The sequence below is a fragment of the Pagrus major genome, chromosome 11 (genome assembly GCF_040436345.1).
Source record: "Pagrus major chromosome 11, Pma_NU_1.0".
Lineage (NCBI taxonomy): Eukaryota > Metazoa > Chordata > Actinopteri > Spariformes > Sparidae > Pagrus > Pagrus major.
In genome coordinates, this window is record NC_133225.1 from 33,635,432 (window position 1) to 33,651,778 (window position 16,347).

General features: G+C 38.4%; 1 protein-coding gene across 2 annotated transcripts in view; it reads left to right on the plus strand.

Moving 5' to 3' along the window:
- Positions 1–16,347, plus strand: part of szt2 (SZT2 subunit of KICSTOR complex) — a 225,559-nt gene that overhangs the window by 116,322 nt on the left and 92,890 nt on the right. For both annotated transcript variants that reach the window (XM_073477051.1, XM_073477052.1), the window contains 6 exons: positions 10,055–10,234; positions 10,996–11,187; positions 12,181–12,380; positions 14,071–14,237; positions 15,430–15,527; positions 15,659–15,791. In XM_073477051.1, the coding sequence (XP_073333152.1) occupies positions 10,055–10,234; positions 10,996–11,187; positions 12,181–12,380; positions 14,071–14,237; positions 15,430–15,527; positions 15,659–15,791 (970 nt within the window). The remainder of the gene's footprint in view (positions 1–10,054; positions 10,235–10,995; positions 11,188–12,180; positions 12,381–14,070; positions 14,238–15,429; positions 15,528–15,658; positions 15,792–16,347) is intronic.

The window sequence follows — 16,347 nt, forward strand, 5'->3', positions numbered from 1 at the left end:
GGGCTCTTCCTGAGTCTCACCAGGACTGGTCCCTGTGCACTGCGCTTCAAACTCCCTCTCTCTGCATTTGATCTTGGCCTTGTGGATTTTGAGGCCCCACTCATTCTTACATAGTTGTCCATTGGTCGTTATCCAGTGTTGTTGCTGTTATATCCTGTCCTGTCGGTGATCTAGGCTTGTCCATAGCTTTCTTTTGGGTGTCTTTCCTCACAGAAGACTCAGGATGGGATGCTAACCCAACCTGTCAACTGTCTCTTCAGTCGTCATCAATCTGCTCTTGGTTGTCATCCCAGTCTATTTCTGGGAGTCACTGGCTTAGCCAGACTCTTGCTTTAACAATACATCCTGGGGAGTCACTTGGACAGGACCAAGATGGTATCTTAGTGAGGAGGCTTGTTCATTTGTACACGGGCATCACTTTTATTAAATTTTTTGTGGGTTTTTTATTTATCTATTTTCTTGTGAGGTCATAATTATATCATGCTGAGATAAATATATATGGAAACAAAAAAACAAATTAGTGTGAATTTTGAAATTATGAACTGGAATAAGAAAATTGGCCAAACTGATGCAAATAATTAACAGGATAAAATATCTGAAATCTAGCCTAGTCTTTCTACAAGAATCTCATTTGATTGCCACTGACATACATTATTTGAGTAAAAGGTGGCCAGGCCAAGTGTTTCATGCTTTCTTTAATACTCATCCAAGGGGTGTGATTTCCTTATACACAGATCAATACCATTTCAAGTACTAAAAACTATTCGAGATCCACCGGCAATGTATATTATTGTTCAGGTAACTAAATATCATTAACGTATATCGCCCTAAAGAGGACAGCCCATAATTTTTTCAAAAGACCATTTGACATTGTCTCTGTCTTGGAGGGATCTTATATTATCATGGGAGAATTTAATTGTTGTGTTGGAAAGGTCCATCCAAATTGATGCAACTCGTGCAAACTGGAAAAACACTATAGGCTAAACTAAAAACTCTTGAAAAATTGAAGGTTACTTTGTAATCTCTATGGAACTTTTGTCTAATGTTTAAAAATGTTGCTAATAATAGTATAGTTATTAGTGGTCATGCAACAGTATCTATGGAGATCCATTAAGGTAGGTTTGAGCATTGCTCAAGATGGAGGCTAAAAGTACATCTATTACAGGATCCAGCCTTGTTACATTTGTGGATTGCATTGATAAATTATTTGAACTAAACACAGATGAAACTGTAGCCAGCATCAGATGGGAAGCATTAAAGGCTTATATAAGTGGAGAAATTATAAGTTACACAAGTTCTTAAACCAAACGACACAACCTAGAGTTATGTACGTTAGAGAACCAAATTTTAAAAGCGGAGACTGAAATTTATAATGACAACGACCCTGTGAAACTACATAATTTACGTGTAATGAGAGCCAATTAGGATCAATTATCATCTGACAAAGTAGCTAAGAGCCTAATGTGGACTGAACAAACTTACTACGACCAAGTGGAAAAAGCAGGTAAATTACAAGCCTCAAAGACAAAGAAAATGTAAGCTGAAAGAACAATTAATAGTATAAGATTAATATCTGGCACCTTAACTACAGACCCATTAGAGATCAATTATAATTTCAGAGACTTTTACAAAATTGCTATACAAATCAGAATATACAGAAAAGAAAGTGGACCAGATACGTTTCGTCAGCAGTTGTGATTTCGGACTATAGTATAACACTAGATAACCCATAAACATCAGAGGAACTTCGTGAAACTATAGGGGATATTAATAGTGATACACCATGAGCAGATGGGCTACCAATTGAGTCTTGGGTCATTCCATGACAACTCACCTAGGACCTCCCAGGTCGGGTACAGGATGCTGGATCTGAAACCAGGCAGAGAATGTCATCCACATATAGAAAAAGTTAATGTTCTCTCTCGCTGGCCTGTATTCCCTTAATTCTTGCTTCCTTTCTTATAGCTATTGCTAATGGTTCGATAAATAATGTAAACAGAAAAGGGGAAAGGGGATCCCCTCCCTCTTTTGTGACTCTAAACAACCCAAAGAAGGGGGAAATCAGACTATTTGTGACAACGGTAAATCATTATTATGACTTAACCATATCAAATGAAGTAGCAGTCTAAGATTATCAGAAGGGGACCTCCCCCTTAACAAAGCCCACTTGATCTGAATGGATTAATGTCAATAGAACTTTTCTAGCCTCATAGACACAACTTTCAGTCCACTTACACTAAGCTAATCAGTCTGAAGCTACCAGGATCTAATGGATGTTGCCATTCTTAAGGATCAGCGAAATGAGAGCATCATTGAAAGTGTTAAAGAAGCATTAGAAAATACTTACTTTGCTGTAGACCTTGGTCAAGACAGGTGCTAGCACATCTGTTAATTCTGTAACATTCTCTTGGGAAGCTGTCTAGTCCAGGAGATTTACCTGTTGTCATGGACTGAATGGCAGCCCTAACCTCTCCTACCTGGGTACCTCTCCTTGTTCAATTCTTGTGGCTGGGATGATATGATCTGCATCTTGTTGTTTTAGTTGCCTAGCCAATAATTCACTAGCTTTATCCCTGTTCTCATAGACATTTACCTTTACCTTAAAGAGGGCATATTCTGCCTGTTTATTATAAATCTCATTAATATCTCATTTTAAATTACTCACTTCTTTTAGCAACATGTCACTATAGTTAAATGACAGCTCTTTTTCTTTTGAGATAGGATTCTAACAATATTAATTCATCTCTATTTTCCTTTTTCTTTTTACTCGAATATGCAATAATCTTACCTCTAATAAATGCTTTCGATGCATCCCAGACGGTGCTGATTTTGTCAGTGGAGAAATAACTTAATTTCATGATCTAACATTTCTTTAAACACTGGGTCTTGGAATAAAGATGTATTAGGCCTCCATCTTCTATTCTTAACAGACTCCTCCCCAACTTATAAATCAAGCATCAGTGTTGCATGGTCAGAAAGTGCAATAACCCCAATTTTGCATTCGATGCAGTACTCAATCATAGTTTAGATTAGATTAGATCATTTTGGCTTTCACACATATGAACCTCCCTTTTTCTTATGCTGGTTTAACAATACAAAGTTTAGCTTCTTATGGATTAAGATTGCAACTCTGTGTTTCTGACTTGTTAAACAGCTGTAAAACACCTGATCTACCCAATTTCTTTAAAGTTTAATAGCCTCCTTATCTGTCAAATGTACTTCAATATCTGCAATATCTGCATTTTGAGTCTTAAGGCGACATAGACACTGGCGCTGCAAGTGATCATCCCCACAAACCTCCCAAATTCCCACATCTTGTTATGTAATATTCTAAAACCTTTAAATGTCTCCCATATCTGCAGTATTAACTATAGATTCTTTCCGACATCTGGGTGGTTTTGTACCTTTTTACTTAAAAGTCAGTATAGAGCGAGAAAAAAATAAAATAAACGATAAACCAACCTACATGCAGGGGAGCATCCCCATCCCATTTATCACACTTCTGTCTGTCCTTGAATCTGTTGTCTCAGTTCCAGTGACTGCATAACTCGTTATGTTCATTGTAGATGCCAGAGCTCCAGTTGTTCGCTCTAATCAGTACAGAGAGTCAGTCCTCTAGAAGACAAAAAAGGAGTTTATAGTTGGTCATATACCAGCAGTAGCCACTAGTGATGGACATGTCAGATGTACCTGTTCATGACTCAACACACTCTTGTCCTCCAGATGTTTTATTCTTGTGGCTTTTGTGTAATAAGCTCCATCGCTTTACGGGGGTCTTCAAAGCTTTTCTGTGTGTCTAGACAAAATATTCATCTTAATTCTTAAGCTCAACACACATATATTATATCACAATTTCAACCCCTCTGAGCTAATTTCTAACATAATCAAATTGCATTGAAACAGTACAGCAAGTCTGCTATAATCCCTTCTGAAACAGGTTTGGGTGGATACTGCAAAATGGAATGCAAAATAACCAGAATGATTTAAAAAGTGCAATTATAATTCAATTCATGAAGCAGTTTGATGTGATAGTGAGATCATGGAGCCTTGCTCAATTGGGAAATCCTAGAAGAAGCCAACTGTTACAAAACAGCCTATGAGGAAGTAATATTAATATTTTGACCATAGACACAGAACAAGATCATCTCACATCACCTATATGAAACAAACCAAACCATTTCAAGATGTGACTTGCAAATTTCCAGGACCCAATGAAAAACAGGCTCAATAGCTATCAAACAGATGTTAACTTGAAGTCAACACAGTACAAATATCTACATATTAAATAAAAAACACTAAATGTGATATTACAGCCCATGAAAGGTAAAAAAAAAAAAAGCTAATTTTAACAAAGTCATAAAATCATAATCTTTGAATTGTATATGTATATGCAATGAATATCAACACTTTAACATACTAAAAAATTAAGGAAATTGAAATAATCCTTCTTGGGAAAATCTACAGTCAAAATAACCCAAAAAGTGTGTTTCTCATCTCTGAAGCTAAATTTAGCAAGATCTGTGACACTCATTTTTTTTTTTTTAAATGCAGAACCAAATGACTTCTAGATGTGATAGAACTACATTAATACTACACAGAACCAATGTTTAAAAAAGGCAGTTTCTTTATTCTGGTAAAAAAAAAATACTTATTTTATTAATTTGATTACTGTAACCATTCAGCAATAGCTATTTAAATTAAAACATGTTGCCAAGTTTCCAAGGATTTCTTGGATTTTCTGGTCAAATTTCAACCCAAACCAGGGAAAAATAAGTGGTTTAGAATACACATACAAAGAATCACAGAAATGCTGAAATTTAGCTCAGAGGGCCAAAGTTAAAAAAAATCACAACTTAAAAAGTTTTTGGAATACAGCTGTAGGATTTTGCAAGATCCAATGAATTTAATAGAAGTTTCAACATCTAGTTTTCAAGAAATTCCATGACATGAACTGGGAAAAGTTCTGGATTTTGGGTGAGTTGGAATGGAATGACCCAATAATGACCCGATCAAAGCATTTCCTTATGTGCCAATGATATCATGTTTTCCTGACAATTTTAAATTGATAAAATGAATAGTTTTTTCAATTTGATGTGACTAATTGAACATTTTGGAGGGTTCCCTGGATATAAAATGACCAATTACAAATCAGTATTGATGTTCTTTCATAAGAAAGAAAGAAAGACATGATCCCAAAGTAAATACCTATTTACGACAACTACTGAAGGTTTTAGGTACTTGGGTGTGTAACTGAAGCACTGAATCACTGGTCGAATTTGGCTATATTTATGGTTGGATGTATAAATCTAATAGAAATTACTTTTCTACCCCAATTTTTATATTGTTTTCCTACACTCCCACTGCCATTACCAAAAATGTACTTTGATAAACTTTACAAATTATTTGGTCAACTCATCTGGAATGATAGGAAACCCAGACTTCGCCTTAAGCTATTATATCTACCTTATGAGAGGGGAGGGCTACAACTTCCTAATCTTAGGTGATATTATATACACATACCATGTGTCTTAATATTACACCATATTATTTGCACATAGTAATGAATCAACACTAGATAAATTAAATCCTTGGAAAATGGTTATACAAGAAGACGTTGATGAGATAGATTGGAATGATGCTTATTTAAAAGTGAAAAAATAGACAATAAATACAAGGTTTAAATTACTTCAATATAAGTGGTTAATGAGAATGTACATAACTCCCGTTGAACTCCATCAAATGTCTGCTAATATTCCAGATGTTTGTACTAAATGTTTGGAAGAGAAACGCACTATTAAATTGTCAAAGGGAATGTCTAAAGATCCAAAACTTCTGGAAAGGCATTACAAAGTGTCTGAAAAGAGGTCCCTTTAAATGCAAAATTGTCTGTGCTTGGATAATATCCAAAGAACTTTCTATGAACATGGAAACAGACTACACATCTGGACTTTGGATTTCTTCAGGCCAGAAGAGCTATTTCACTGTGTTGGAACAGTATGGATGCACCTTCATTAAGGATGTGGATAAGGGAGCTTTCTGACTGTATTGGACTGGAAAGACTAACTTACAAGGGCAAGCGGAAAGACTTTATTCAGCTCTGGGAATCATTTATGAATATCATGATAGATGGACATGTAAGATTTACTTGAAGAGAAGTTATAAACAATGTAGGGAAATCTTATGTTTATATTTATATAATAACCCATAGTGGTGCAAGTGTGTGTGTACGTGGGTATGAATGAGTGCATCTGTATAATGTATGTTACCGTTGTATTGTTGCTGTCTGTTTGTTTGATGTGATGATATAATATAAGAAAATGATAAACATATTGTGCAAAAAAACAGCCTGGGATGCATCATCAGTGATATAACATGGGGTCATCAAGTGTTTCAAGTATTTTAACATCAGAAACTCTCACCCAAGTCCCCTCAGCCAGGGCGATCAGCATCCCAGCTGGTTTACATTCAAGCAGCAGTTGACCACGGGGGCCTCCCTCTTCAGCCAAAGCCACCTATTGGCTTTCTCTGCGGCATTGGTGGCCAACTTGCCATCTTCTTTGCTAATCCCACTAGCCTAAGTTTGGTCAAGGCTTTGCAGAGTGACTGGCCTGCAAAGCCCCACCAGCCCAGCCAAATAGGTTCACAGGGGGTTTTCCAGCCCTGCCTCTTACATTGCTTCACCAGCTCCTGGTACTTGGTGCGTTTACGCTCATGAGCTTCATTGATACGCTCTTCCCAGGGTACAGTGAGCTCTTACATGATCACTTGTTTTGTGGCATTAGAGAGGATGACCATTGGTGTTGTTGGGTCAGTGTGCTCTGGAAACCTCAGCTGCTCGCCCCAATTGACTCTATAATCCACTTTCTTAAAATTATTAACCTATTATCAACATGTCACCCTGTGTTCATACACTGTGTAGGATTATGCCAGGGTGTCTCAGTGCTGGAAGCTGCCAACCTTGAGTCACATATTTAATTCCATCACTTTTAGTCTGCCCATTAAGGCTGTTTTGTAGCAATCATTAGCCTCATTTCCCAGGTTAACATGGCCAGCCATCATGAGCAACCAGTTACGGAGACAGCATGGGATGGATTTCTAATTTTGAGTTTTAATGTTAAGCCTCTGCGAGCAGTGTGTAGTGTGAAGTAGTGTGGATGCGTCGTTCTCAAGAAAGCTGCAGTGACCAATACCAGAGGCCAAGCAATCGAACAGGCACATTGTGAATGGGAATCGTTCTGATCTACTTCATACTTGGCAGGTTTGTTGCTGAGGACTCAAGGCACTGAAAGTAAAATCAGTAAACTTTGGGTTTTCACTGGCAGTAACTTAATGCAACTCCTGAAAAAACTTAAGGTGATTGTGATTTTATTCTGCTTGTGTTGCAACACACTGATACCTTCAGGATGAATGTCCGAAGGGCGGCCTGCTCGTTGGTGGCAAACGCCAGCTTGCCAAAACCAAGTTGTTCAAGCTGGGTTTGTATAGAGAGGTGGCCCTTTCTACAGACACTCTGCCTGTCCACTCTCTCTAATTCAGAGACACAGCCATCAGCATAAGGACTCTGTGTTTAAAGGGGAAATACAGCTGGCAATCAGCTCACCACTGCCAGCAAAACAGACATGCCAGTGCACACGTATAAATGCTCACTGGCGTATGCCACTTGCATAGGTTACTGTGTCGGCTCTCAGAGCCTCTGTGCAACCATAAATCAGCCTTGACTTGGCACATCAGCCCAACACGGCAGGGATTTGCATTTCCATTTCAACAGGGCTACCTGTTTGAAGGTTTGTCTTTAACTGATGACATGCTTGGCCTGTGTATTGGTCATAGGAGCGGCTGTAAACACTCTTCAACTCTGCAGCACTATCGGAAAATGCTGCTAACAAAGCACCATTAATTCGGTTTCAACACGTTTCATTTCCTATAAATTTTTCACAATAAAACTCCTGTTATTTAGTTATTTAAACGTTTTTATTATGATGCACAATCAGCAGGCATGGGCACTGTACTAGTCTTACTATGTAGCAAGGGATCTCTGTCTGTCTTTCTTTCTGTGGTTCGCATAGCTCACATACAGTTCATCTACATGACTCTGTTTATACATTACAGCATCTTCCTGCATTCTTAACAGCAGAATTGGTCTGGAATGTGAAAAGTAATGGGCCTTTTCCACACACGTGCTGATTCAGTCTAATTAGGTTTGACTCAGCATGTCAGTTGTAATGTTAACGTTTTAATAACCCTCTGCAATCAGTTTGGAGTGTGAAGTAGTATGGACGAGTGCTTCTCAAGAAAGCTGCAGTGACCAAAACCAGAGGCCAAGCAATTTGAACGGCACTGCCCTACTTTTACACAATTTCAATGATGCTCATCTCAACAGTTAAGGCATAGGCAAGTCTTTAATACAACAAACAATACCACTGCACTGTATGTGAATGGTTTTCCGTGTGTATCAATACACAAGCTATACACAAAGCAGCCCTCTCTAGTCTGATGTTTTTTAGTGGTATACAGTGTTTTAAATGTGCCACTTTATTTCTACTTCACATTCTGTCACTGCCCCTTTTGATCAACTCAACTTTGATGTCATCTCTCTCTACACACGCACTGATTTGTGCAGATTGATGCAGTGTGGTTTCTTCTTCACAGGTGGTTACCAGTAGCTACAGTTCTTGTGCTCAGTCAATTCTATTAAGGACTTTAAAGACAACACTTCAAGTGATTTGTTTGGCTGTGTAAATGTATAAATTGGCAGCGTCCCTCTTATTGTGTAACCTGGTGTCAAACCAAAGCGTGTAATAGACCCACCGGTCCACTGTGTCGCTGTCATGTTTGGGCTCGCCTTCATGTGAAAACAACACGTTCTCATTCCGTGGTCAAGTTAACAATAATAGTAATGCAACACATGGTTAGACTAAAAAAAAAAGGCACGAAAACTCCTTGTTAGGTTTAAGAGAATATGTTGAAATAAGTACTTCCTTAAAACAATCATCGTTGTTTATTGCTTCAAAAGGGATCTAAACCCTGGTTGCCTGGCTGAAAGTCAGGTGTCTGACCCCTCCATCCACCACAACCTAATCCCTGTATAGGGAAGCCGCTCCAGTGTGTCATTTCATACAGCATGCCGGCCTTGACGGCAGACATCATAACACTGAGATCCGCGTTTGTTTGTTTTTTAACATTTCTCCCCCCGGTTTCCACCTGTAAATCTAAAAATATATCTGCCGAATGTTAATAATCATATCAATGCTGTTATAAAATGTTGTGATTGAGATCCTGACCCACCATGCATCGTGGAAAGTGACAAAGATGAGCTTTTTGCTCCAAATTACATCACACAATCGCCATCAGTAAATAGCAGTACCCTTTCTCTCTCTTGTAACAGGGTTGTGGGTTAAATTAATAGTTATTCTGTCATTTATTTTAATTAAATGGTAATTAAACTAAAACCACCCATACTGATATTATTCAGTATTAACCTCTTTCTGCTCCTCATTAATAATTTAATACAAACAGAAATGCGCTTACTTTGTGGCCTCAAGAGGCATGTTTTGTTTGAAATGGTAAAGCTGATTTGTGTTTCTGACATGCATCCCTCTTGTCTCAACATCCACCCCCTCCATGCTCGCTGCTCCTTACTCATTGTGTGCAATACTAGCCAGTGTCAAAGCTAACACATCCAGCAATCCTGTCTCACACAAGCAGTGAAATAAGGCAGCTGTTATTCATGGTGAAACTTGTGCAAAGCTGTAATGTGTTGTGAACAAAGCATCACAAGTGACTTTCAAGACTCCCTTTTTCTGTTCTACTGTGCTCACTTTAAATCTGTGATACTTTGACATAACAAGAGGATGAGATGAGAGATACTATGGCATTCAAAACAAAATATATTTCCAAAGTATACAAATGGACATAATAAGCCTAATAAGGCTGAGGCTATATAAAAATTGCTTCTATGTCTTAGAAGGTGGTACAAATTGAAAACCCAATGAGATTTCAGTTTTTAAGGGTCTGTACGAGTTGCTCATTTTAATGTATTCCCCTGCTCTTTCAGGTATTGCCTGCATTGCCCTCTCATTTGTGAACACCCAGGGTCATCCCCTTCAGGTTCCAGCCCAGGACTGCACCAGACTGCAGAGATCAGAGAATCGCAACATCCCTCTTCATCAAAACCATTTTGATGAGCTTACCACGGTTGGTAAAGTGTACTCCACCAACGTGCGCTCAGGCACAGGTAAACACAAAACTGAGCATAATATGTCCTGCATTGTAATATGATTGATGGTGGTCATGGGGGGGGGGGGGGGGGGGCTGTGGTTAGGGTTAGATAGAGGGTGAGGGTAAGGGTAAGGTTATGGGTTAGTTTAGATGAAGAGTTTGTCTCAGGTAGGAAGTGGCAAAAAGGTAAAGAAAGGCAAGATAAAGTGAAAATGAAGGTCCAAAAATGTCTGCTATAATTAAGTGTAGTCTTTTTCTTCCTAACCCTGTGTACATTTGTTTTCATTGACTTGTCACATATTCACAAATAATGAATAAAATTACCATCCATAATGATAAAGGAAGATAAGGAAAGATATGTAAAGTAAACTTAATTTAATCCACACAAGGAAATTAAAGTGTCATGGCAGCAAAAAGGGTGTTTATTTCTCCAGAAACTCCAGGCTCTGCCCACAGCTGTCTCCTCCAGAGCATGCCAGCTTCAGCAGCTGTCTGCAGGTTAACAGAGTCACTTGTCAATCCAAGCCCCAGAGGTTGCTGCTTGGTTGGTTGTTGTTTCTCTTACCCTGAAATCACCCCTGAACTCATTGTATGTAGTTATGTCTCTATTTAGAACTACAATTTGACCCTTCTTAGGAGCTGAAATACCCTTATTATGTGCTGAGTTAACAGGATTTTCCTCTTTAATGTTTCGTTTGTTTTAATGCCTGGGAGCTCTAGGTCAAAGACAGTGTTAAACCATACCAGTCACAGTTGTGTCTGCTTATCTTCTTACAGAGCCACAGCTGTATGTGCAGTTTGACATCTGGGAACAAGGCAATGTCAGCCCCTTACAGCTGAGTGATAAACTGCAGGGGGCGCTACGCCACGCACTCTGTGATGTTGTCATGGAGCTAAGAGTCTTGCCCAATCCTCTTTGTGTGGGGTTGCTCTGCCCAGCAACTAAAGCTCAGAGAGAGGAGGTTAAAGGTGATGTCTTTAATTCATTAATGGTTATTTGTTTAGCTGTAATAGCTGTGTATAAGTTTAATAAAGATGTTTTAATCAAAACACTACATGATATTAAGTCCTACCCACCTTGGGTCACATTATGGTGAAAGTATCTTTGAACTAATTTTTATAATTTATCTAGAAGTATATGATAAATCAAAGAAAATAAGTTTTCTTTTTGTGAAATTTTTGAATTTAACTTTAAAGCTGTCCTGTTGAGTTTTTGTTTATCCCATGCAAGTCCATGAAGATGCACATGCACGTGCATACATGTGGTGACGTGATACAGTCCTGCCAATGGTTTCACACTATTACACTGATCAACATGTGACAGTAGCATGCCAAGATAATCAGCAGCACTCCAAATGCAAGGAAGAAGACTGCTAGCTAGTAAACAATGAGGGATTTAAAATACTATATTTAAAAATGCATTCAATACATTTGTGAGTTGCACTTCTTCTCCTCAGTGTTTATTGGCTAATGACAAACCAACTTCAAAGCTGCATACAGCCACATATTCTATGTTGCTTGTTAAGTCAATGAAAGAAATTTTGCTTTGTTTTTTTGACTCTATTTATCGGCTATAATTTTGCCAATACAATAAATTGGTGATAATATAAATTTCACAATGTTGTGCATCCCTGATTTCATCCATTACTAACTGTTAGCTCACCAATCAAACATACTGGCTACACTCTGTCCTTCCATGTCTCTTCAGAATAGGCCCAACACATGGACGCAGACTATTGGCACAGTCAGGGAAAGAACAAACTAAATGTCAATTTGAAAAATAAACAAACACAAAGCTGTACATGACCCTGACTTGAAATGTGAAACTTTTTGGGGACCTGCCATGTAGGGCAGTGGAACCCTAGTTCAAACTGACTTAAACAAGACTCAGAGACACACATCACTCCACTTAAATGTAAATGCATGTTTCTTGTTTGTGGCTATCGCTTTCTGTGTCTTCAGGACTGTTGATTCCTTTGCCTGAGGTGAAAGAAGTGAAGGACAGCCCCAGGCAGCGCAGCGGCTCGCGGGTCTTTAAAACCAGCCCTTCGCCCATTAGCTTAACCCAAGCTGTCGGGAGCACCCCCATGACAGGGACTACTACACCCGAGTCCACCACACCCACCAGCAAGAGCACCCGCCGGAGCTTCTGGGACATACTGGTCAGTTCCTCCAAAGGTGGAAGGCTTCTGTTATGGAACTCTGCCCTGTGTAGCCAAATCATTGGCTACACACTTATACTAATACTCCTGGACATATAATTGTAACAGGGTTGTGGGTTAAATTAATAGTTATTCTGTCATTTATTTTAATTAAATGGTAATTAAACTAAAACCACCCATACTGATATTATTCAGTATTAACCTCTTTCTGCTCCTCATTAATAATTTAATACAAACAGAAATTTGTAAACATTTCTTAAAGAATTATACACCAACAACTTCATTGAATGTAAATGTGGAAGCAGTGTACCACCTAAAACTACATGATGTTCAACATAGAGCGGTAATTGATCAATGTAATATTAATAGATTTTAATTTAAAACCAGAAAAGTCTTTAATTGTTCTGGAGACACTCCATCACACAAGACACTCCAGACTCCATGCTAGAAACTAGGGGTCACTTCAAGGTCAAATCCTGTCCCCTATTCATACTTTACCTATAGGTCATCCTATAAGCAGACATACAGTATATTACCAGTTTACTTTATCATGCATATGAAACTCCACTATACCAGTCTTCAGTGATGGAAAGTACTCTAGTACTTTCACTTAAGTATTGTACTGAAGTACAATTTTGAGGTACATGTACTTTAGTATTTCCATTTTTCTGCTACTTTATACTTCAGCTACACTATATTTATGTGATAAGTTTAGTTACTAGTTACTTTGCAGATTGCATGCTGCATCAGAGCCAAAGTAGAACATTTTTAATGATATTCAACACCATGTTGGATACCATGGGGAAAAATTTACACAACATTGAGGGCTTTAAACTTTTGATTTTATAAGATAAATACAACAAGGCTTGTGTACTGTGTGTTAAGAAAAACAGCATCTAAGTAAATGTACTTGTTTGAGGTGGGGCTATGTGGGCACTAAAGCAGTCCATGTGTCCGAGTATTGAAACAGTTTAAAGTTTTCAGAATATGTATCAATGTTTTTGGGTGACTTTTACTTTTACTAAAGTAATGTGTTTTCTTTTTATTCATTACTTATTCAAATATGACTTTGTCAGTCTTGCAATATACCAACCCTACAGGGAGTTGACAATCTTAAACATTTGAAGGTAAACCTCTGCAACTTGAGGCAGATTAAGCTAAAATTCTTGTCATAGGTCGTGGATATGGTAATTAATTAGTAAGCCTGAACCTGAAGCATTAGCCTATAACTGCTGAAATCATGATGACAGTGACCTCGGCCCAGACCGGCATGTTATTGCATTGATTATCCTTGCATTTGTCACGTCCCTTCCAAGCCATTGGGTGTCGCCCCCCTAATACCTGGGACAAGACCCATCCCCATAAATTCCTTTCTGGCTTTCTGGATTGTGCTTGTGTTTTTCTCATGGTTGGTATGTATAACGTTCGACCACCTAGCGAGCCCAGGGACACTCTGGCAGTGAAGAACTGCTCTGGAGGTTGGGTGACGCTAAGAGAAGCAGCACCAGACCAGGACAGAGGCCGAAGGGGTCGTTGTGTTTGCCAACATGCCTGCGCCCCATATCAGGTCACAAGAAAAGCTATTATCAAGGGATATTGTCGTGGTAATTTCTTGTGAACAGAGGACCGAACACAGGAGAGAGTAGTTTTTCTTTATTTATATATGTGTATATCCTTTTCATCCTTGCAGAGTAAGCCAGAGACATCAGAGCTTGGGAGCCCGAAGACAACTGATGACATCGTGCAAGAAAAAGGGGAAGAGGGCCGAGCAGCACGACGAAGACACAAAACGGAGAATGTAAAGCAGCAGTGGAGCCAGGAGAAAGCTATGGCTGTGGAGCTTGAGCAGGCCCAGAGGTGAGATATACTGTAACTACAGCTATACAAGTAACATCACTGCATTGATTGAATACTATGGCAGCAAAGATTTAAGTAAAATGAATATAATGTCACCCTTTTATTGTTGTAAAGTCTGTAATTTCCGGATGTTTTGTTAGCAGTGGCATGGAAAAAGTGCCATTCTGCATCTAAAGTGACCTATGTAAAAAATTTAAATGATTGAATTTACAGGTATGTTACAAGTGGCACAAATCAAAATAAAATGTTAATAGTAACATGTCAAAAGGCTACAATACAGTTCAGCCCTCTCCTCTGTCCTCCAGGGATGGTGAGATAGCACCGATGAAATACTGAGCTGGCTTTGGTTTGAGATTTGACTTGGCTTAAATCTTTTACATTTGAAAGGTGCTCATGGAATATTTATGGGTTGCTACAAGTCGTCACCCTTAAAATAATGGCCTAAATCAAATTTTCAAGTTTTTCAAAAAACAGAAAAAACTGAACCAAATATATTATTATTAATCATTTAACACAAAAAGGTTATGACAATAGATGACTATTGACATACAAATAATGCTGTCAGTCAGTTATATAAGATAAGAGGATTAGATGACTTGGGCCAAATTACTTCTGGAATAAGTGACTTAGGCCATTATTTTAAGAAGGTGACGAAGTGTAACAAATAACACTGCTGGTTTGAATCTTTATGATAAGCTGGATCTATAATTAGGTTTGATATAAAGTAAAATCAAATGTATGAGAGGCAACATTAATCTGGCTTCAATTCACCACCTCGCCATCTGCGTCACCAATTTCCCCTGTCCCCAAAATTTTTGTATACATGGCCAAAGTTTATCCATAGGTACACACATTCTACCGTCAATTTGTTTTTTATAGATCATAACTTCTGCATTGGATAGTATATGAGACCCCAGGACAAATTGCTAATATGTGAATTCTTAGGCATGTCCACATGCACAGCACAATATTATTATGCAAAGCATTACTGCTAGAGGACAATGGGTTAGCACTGCCATTCATTTCTTGACTTAGAATTGTGAATAACAAAACTCTCAGGAGTGGGCCAAGAAATAACTGTGTTATTGATAGCGAGCAACAAGCCTTTAAACTACCAGCTGTTATCCTTCAGTCTTACAGGACCTGCAAAAATGTCCTAATGAACTGCACTGGGGTTTTAATTGCTGTGTAGGAGGCAGGTGTCCCAGTTAGAGGAGGGAGATGTAGGCACTCTTCACCCCATCTACCAGGTTACCTGCGAGCCATGGATCACTTTCATGGCTAAACTTAGTAAGTATTATTTATATTCTCCCATATTTTCTGCATTTGATCAAAAAGAGGATGAAAGGTTATATATTGTGTGAGCTGAAGTACCTCTCACTCTTTCCCTGTTTCCTTCTGACCTGGCTGCTGGTAAACAGGCTGCCCCTCCATTCAGCAGTGCACAGCTGAAATTGCTTCGCACTTCCTTCTGCCTTCCATTCTGTCAGAGATTGTTAATTTGGTCAGTTTTCTGGCCAGTGATACAACAGTGAAGGCGTTTGAAAAGAGATGGTGAGTGTTTTGTGCTGTCTATGAAATTACTGGTCATTTTGATCCCTTTTCAAAACTGTAATTACATTTCGATTTCTGAATAATAAAATTTCTCCCTCAAAAGTAACACTTTACTGTCACATACTGCTATGATATGAACTTGTTATTACTGTAGTGTATTGGCAAGGCTTTAATGACCTTGCTAGTTGCATAAACTGACTTCAACAGATATTTTACCTGCTGTTACTGCTTACATACCAATTGACATTCACAGACTTCAACTATCACAGGCACGAGGTCATACTGATAACATTTTCATGTAGACAAATTATTTTTAAAAATAATCCATCTACAGAACTTGTAGAAAGGTGCAGAATAAAAGTATCCCTTTTCCTTTAAAACATTAGTATGATTGTGAATGAATAATTTTACAATGTTTGTTTTGTTCATCTCTATGTAAGAATTCTGATGATTGGTTCCAGCTTCTACCAAGGTTTGGCAGCCAGTAGTATAATGCTCGTGGTATCACGTGATATCTGTGTTTCGTCAGGGATCAACAGTCGTGGTAGTTGCCAGT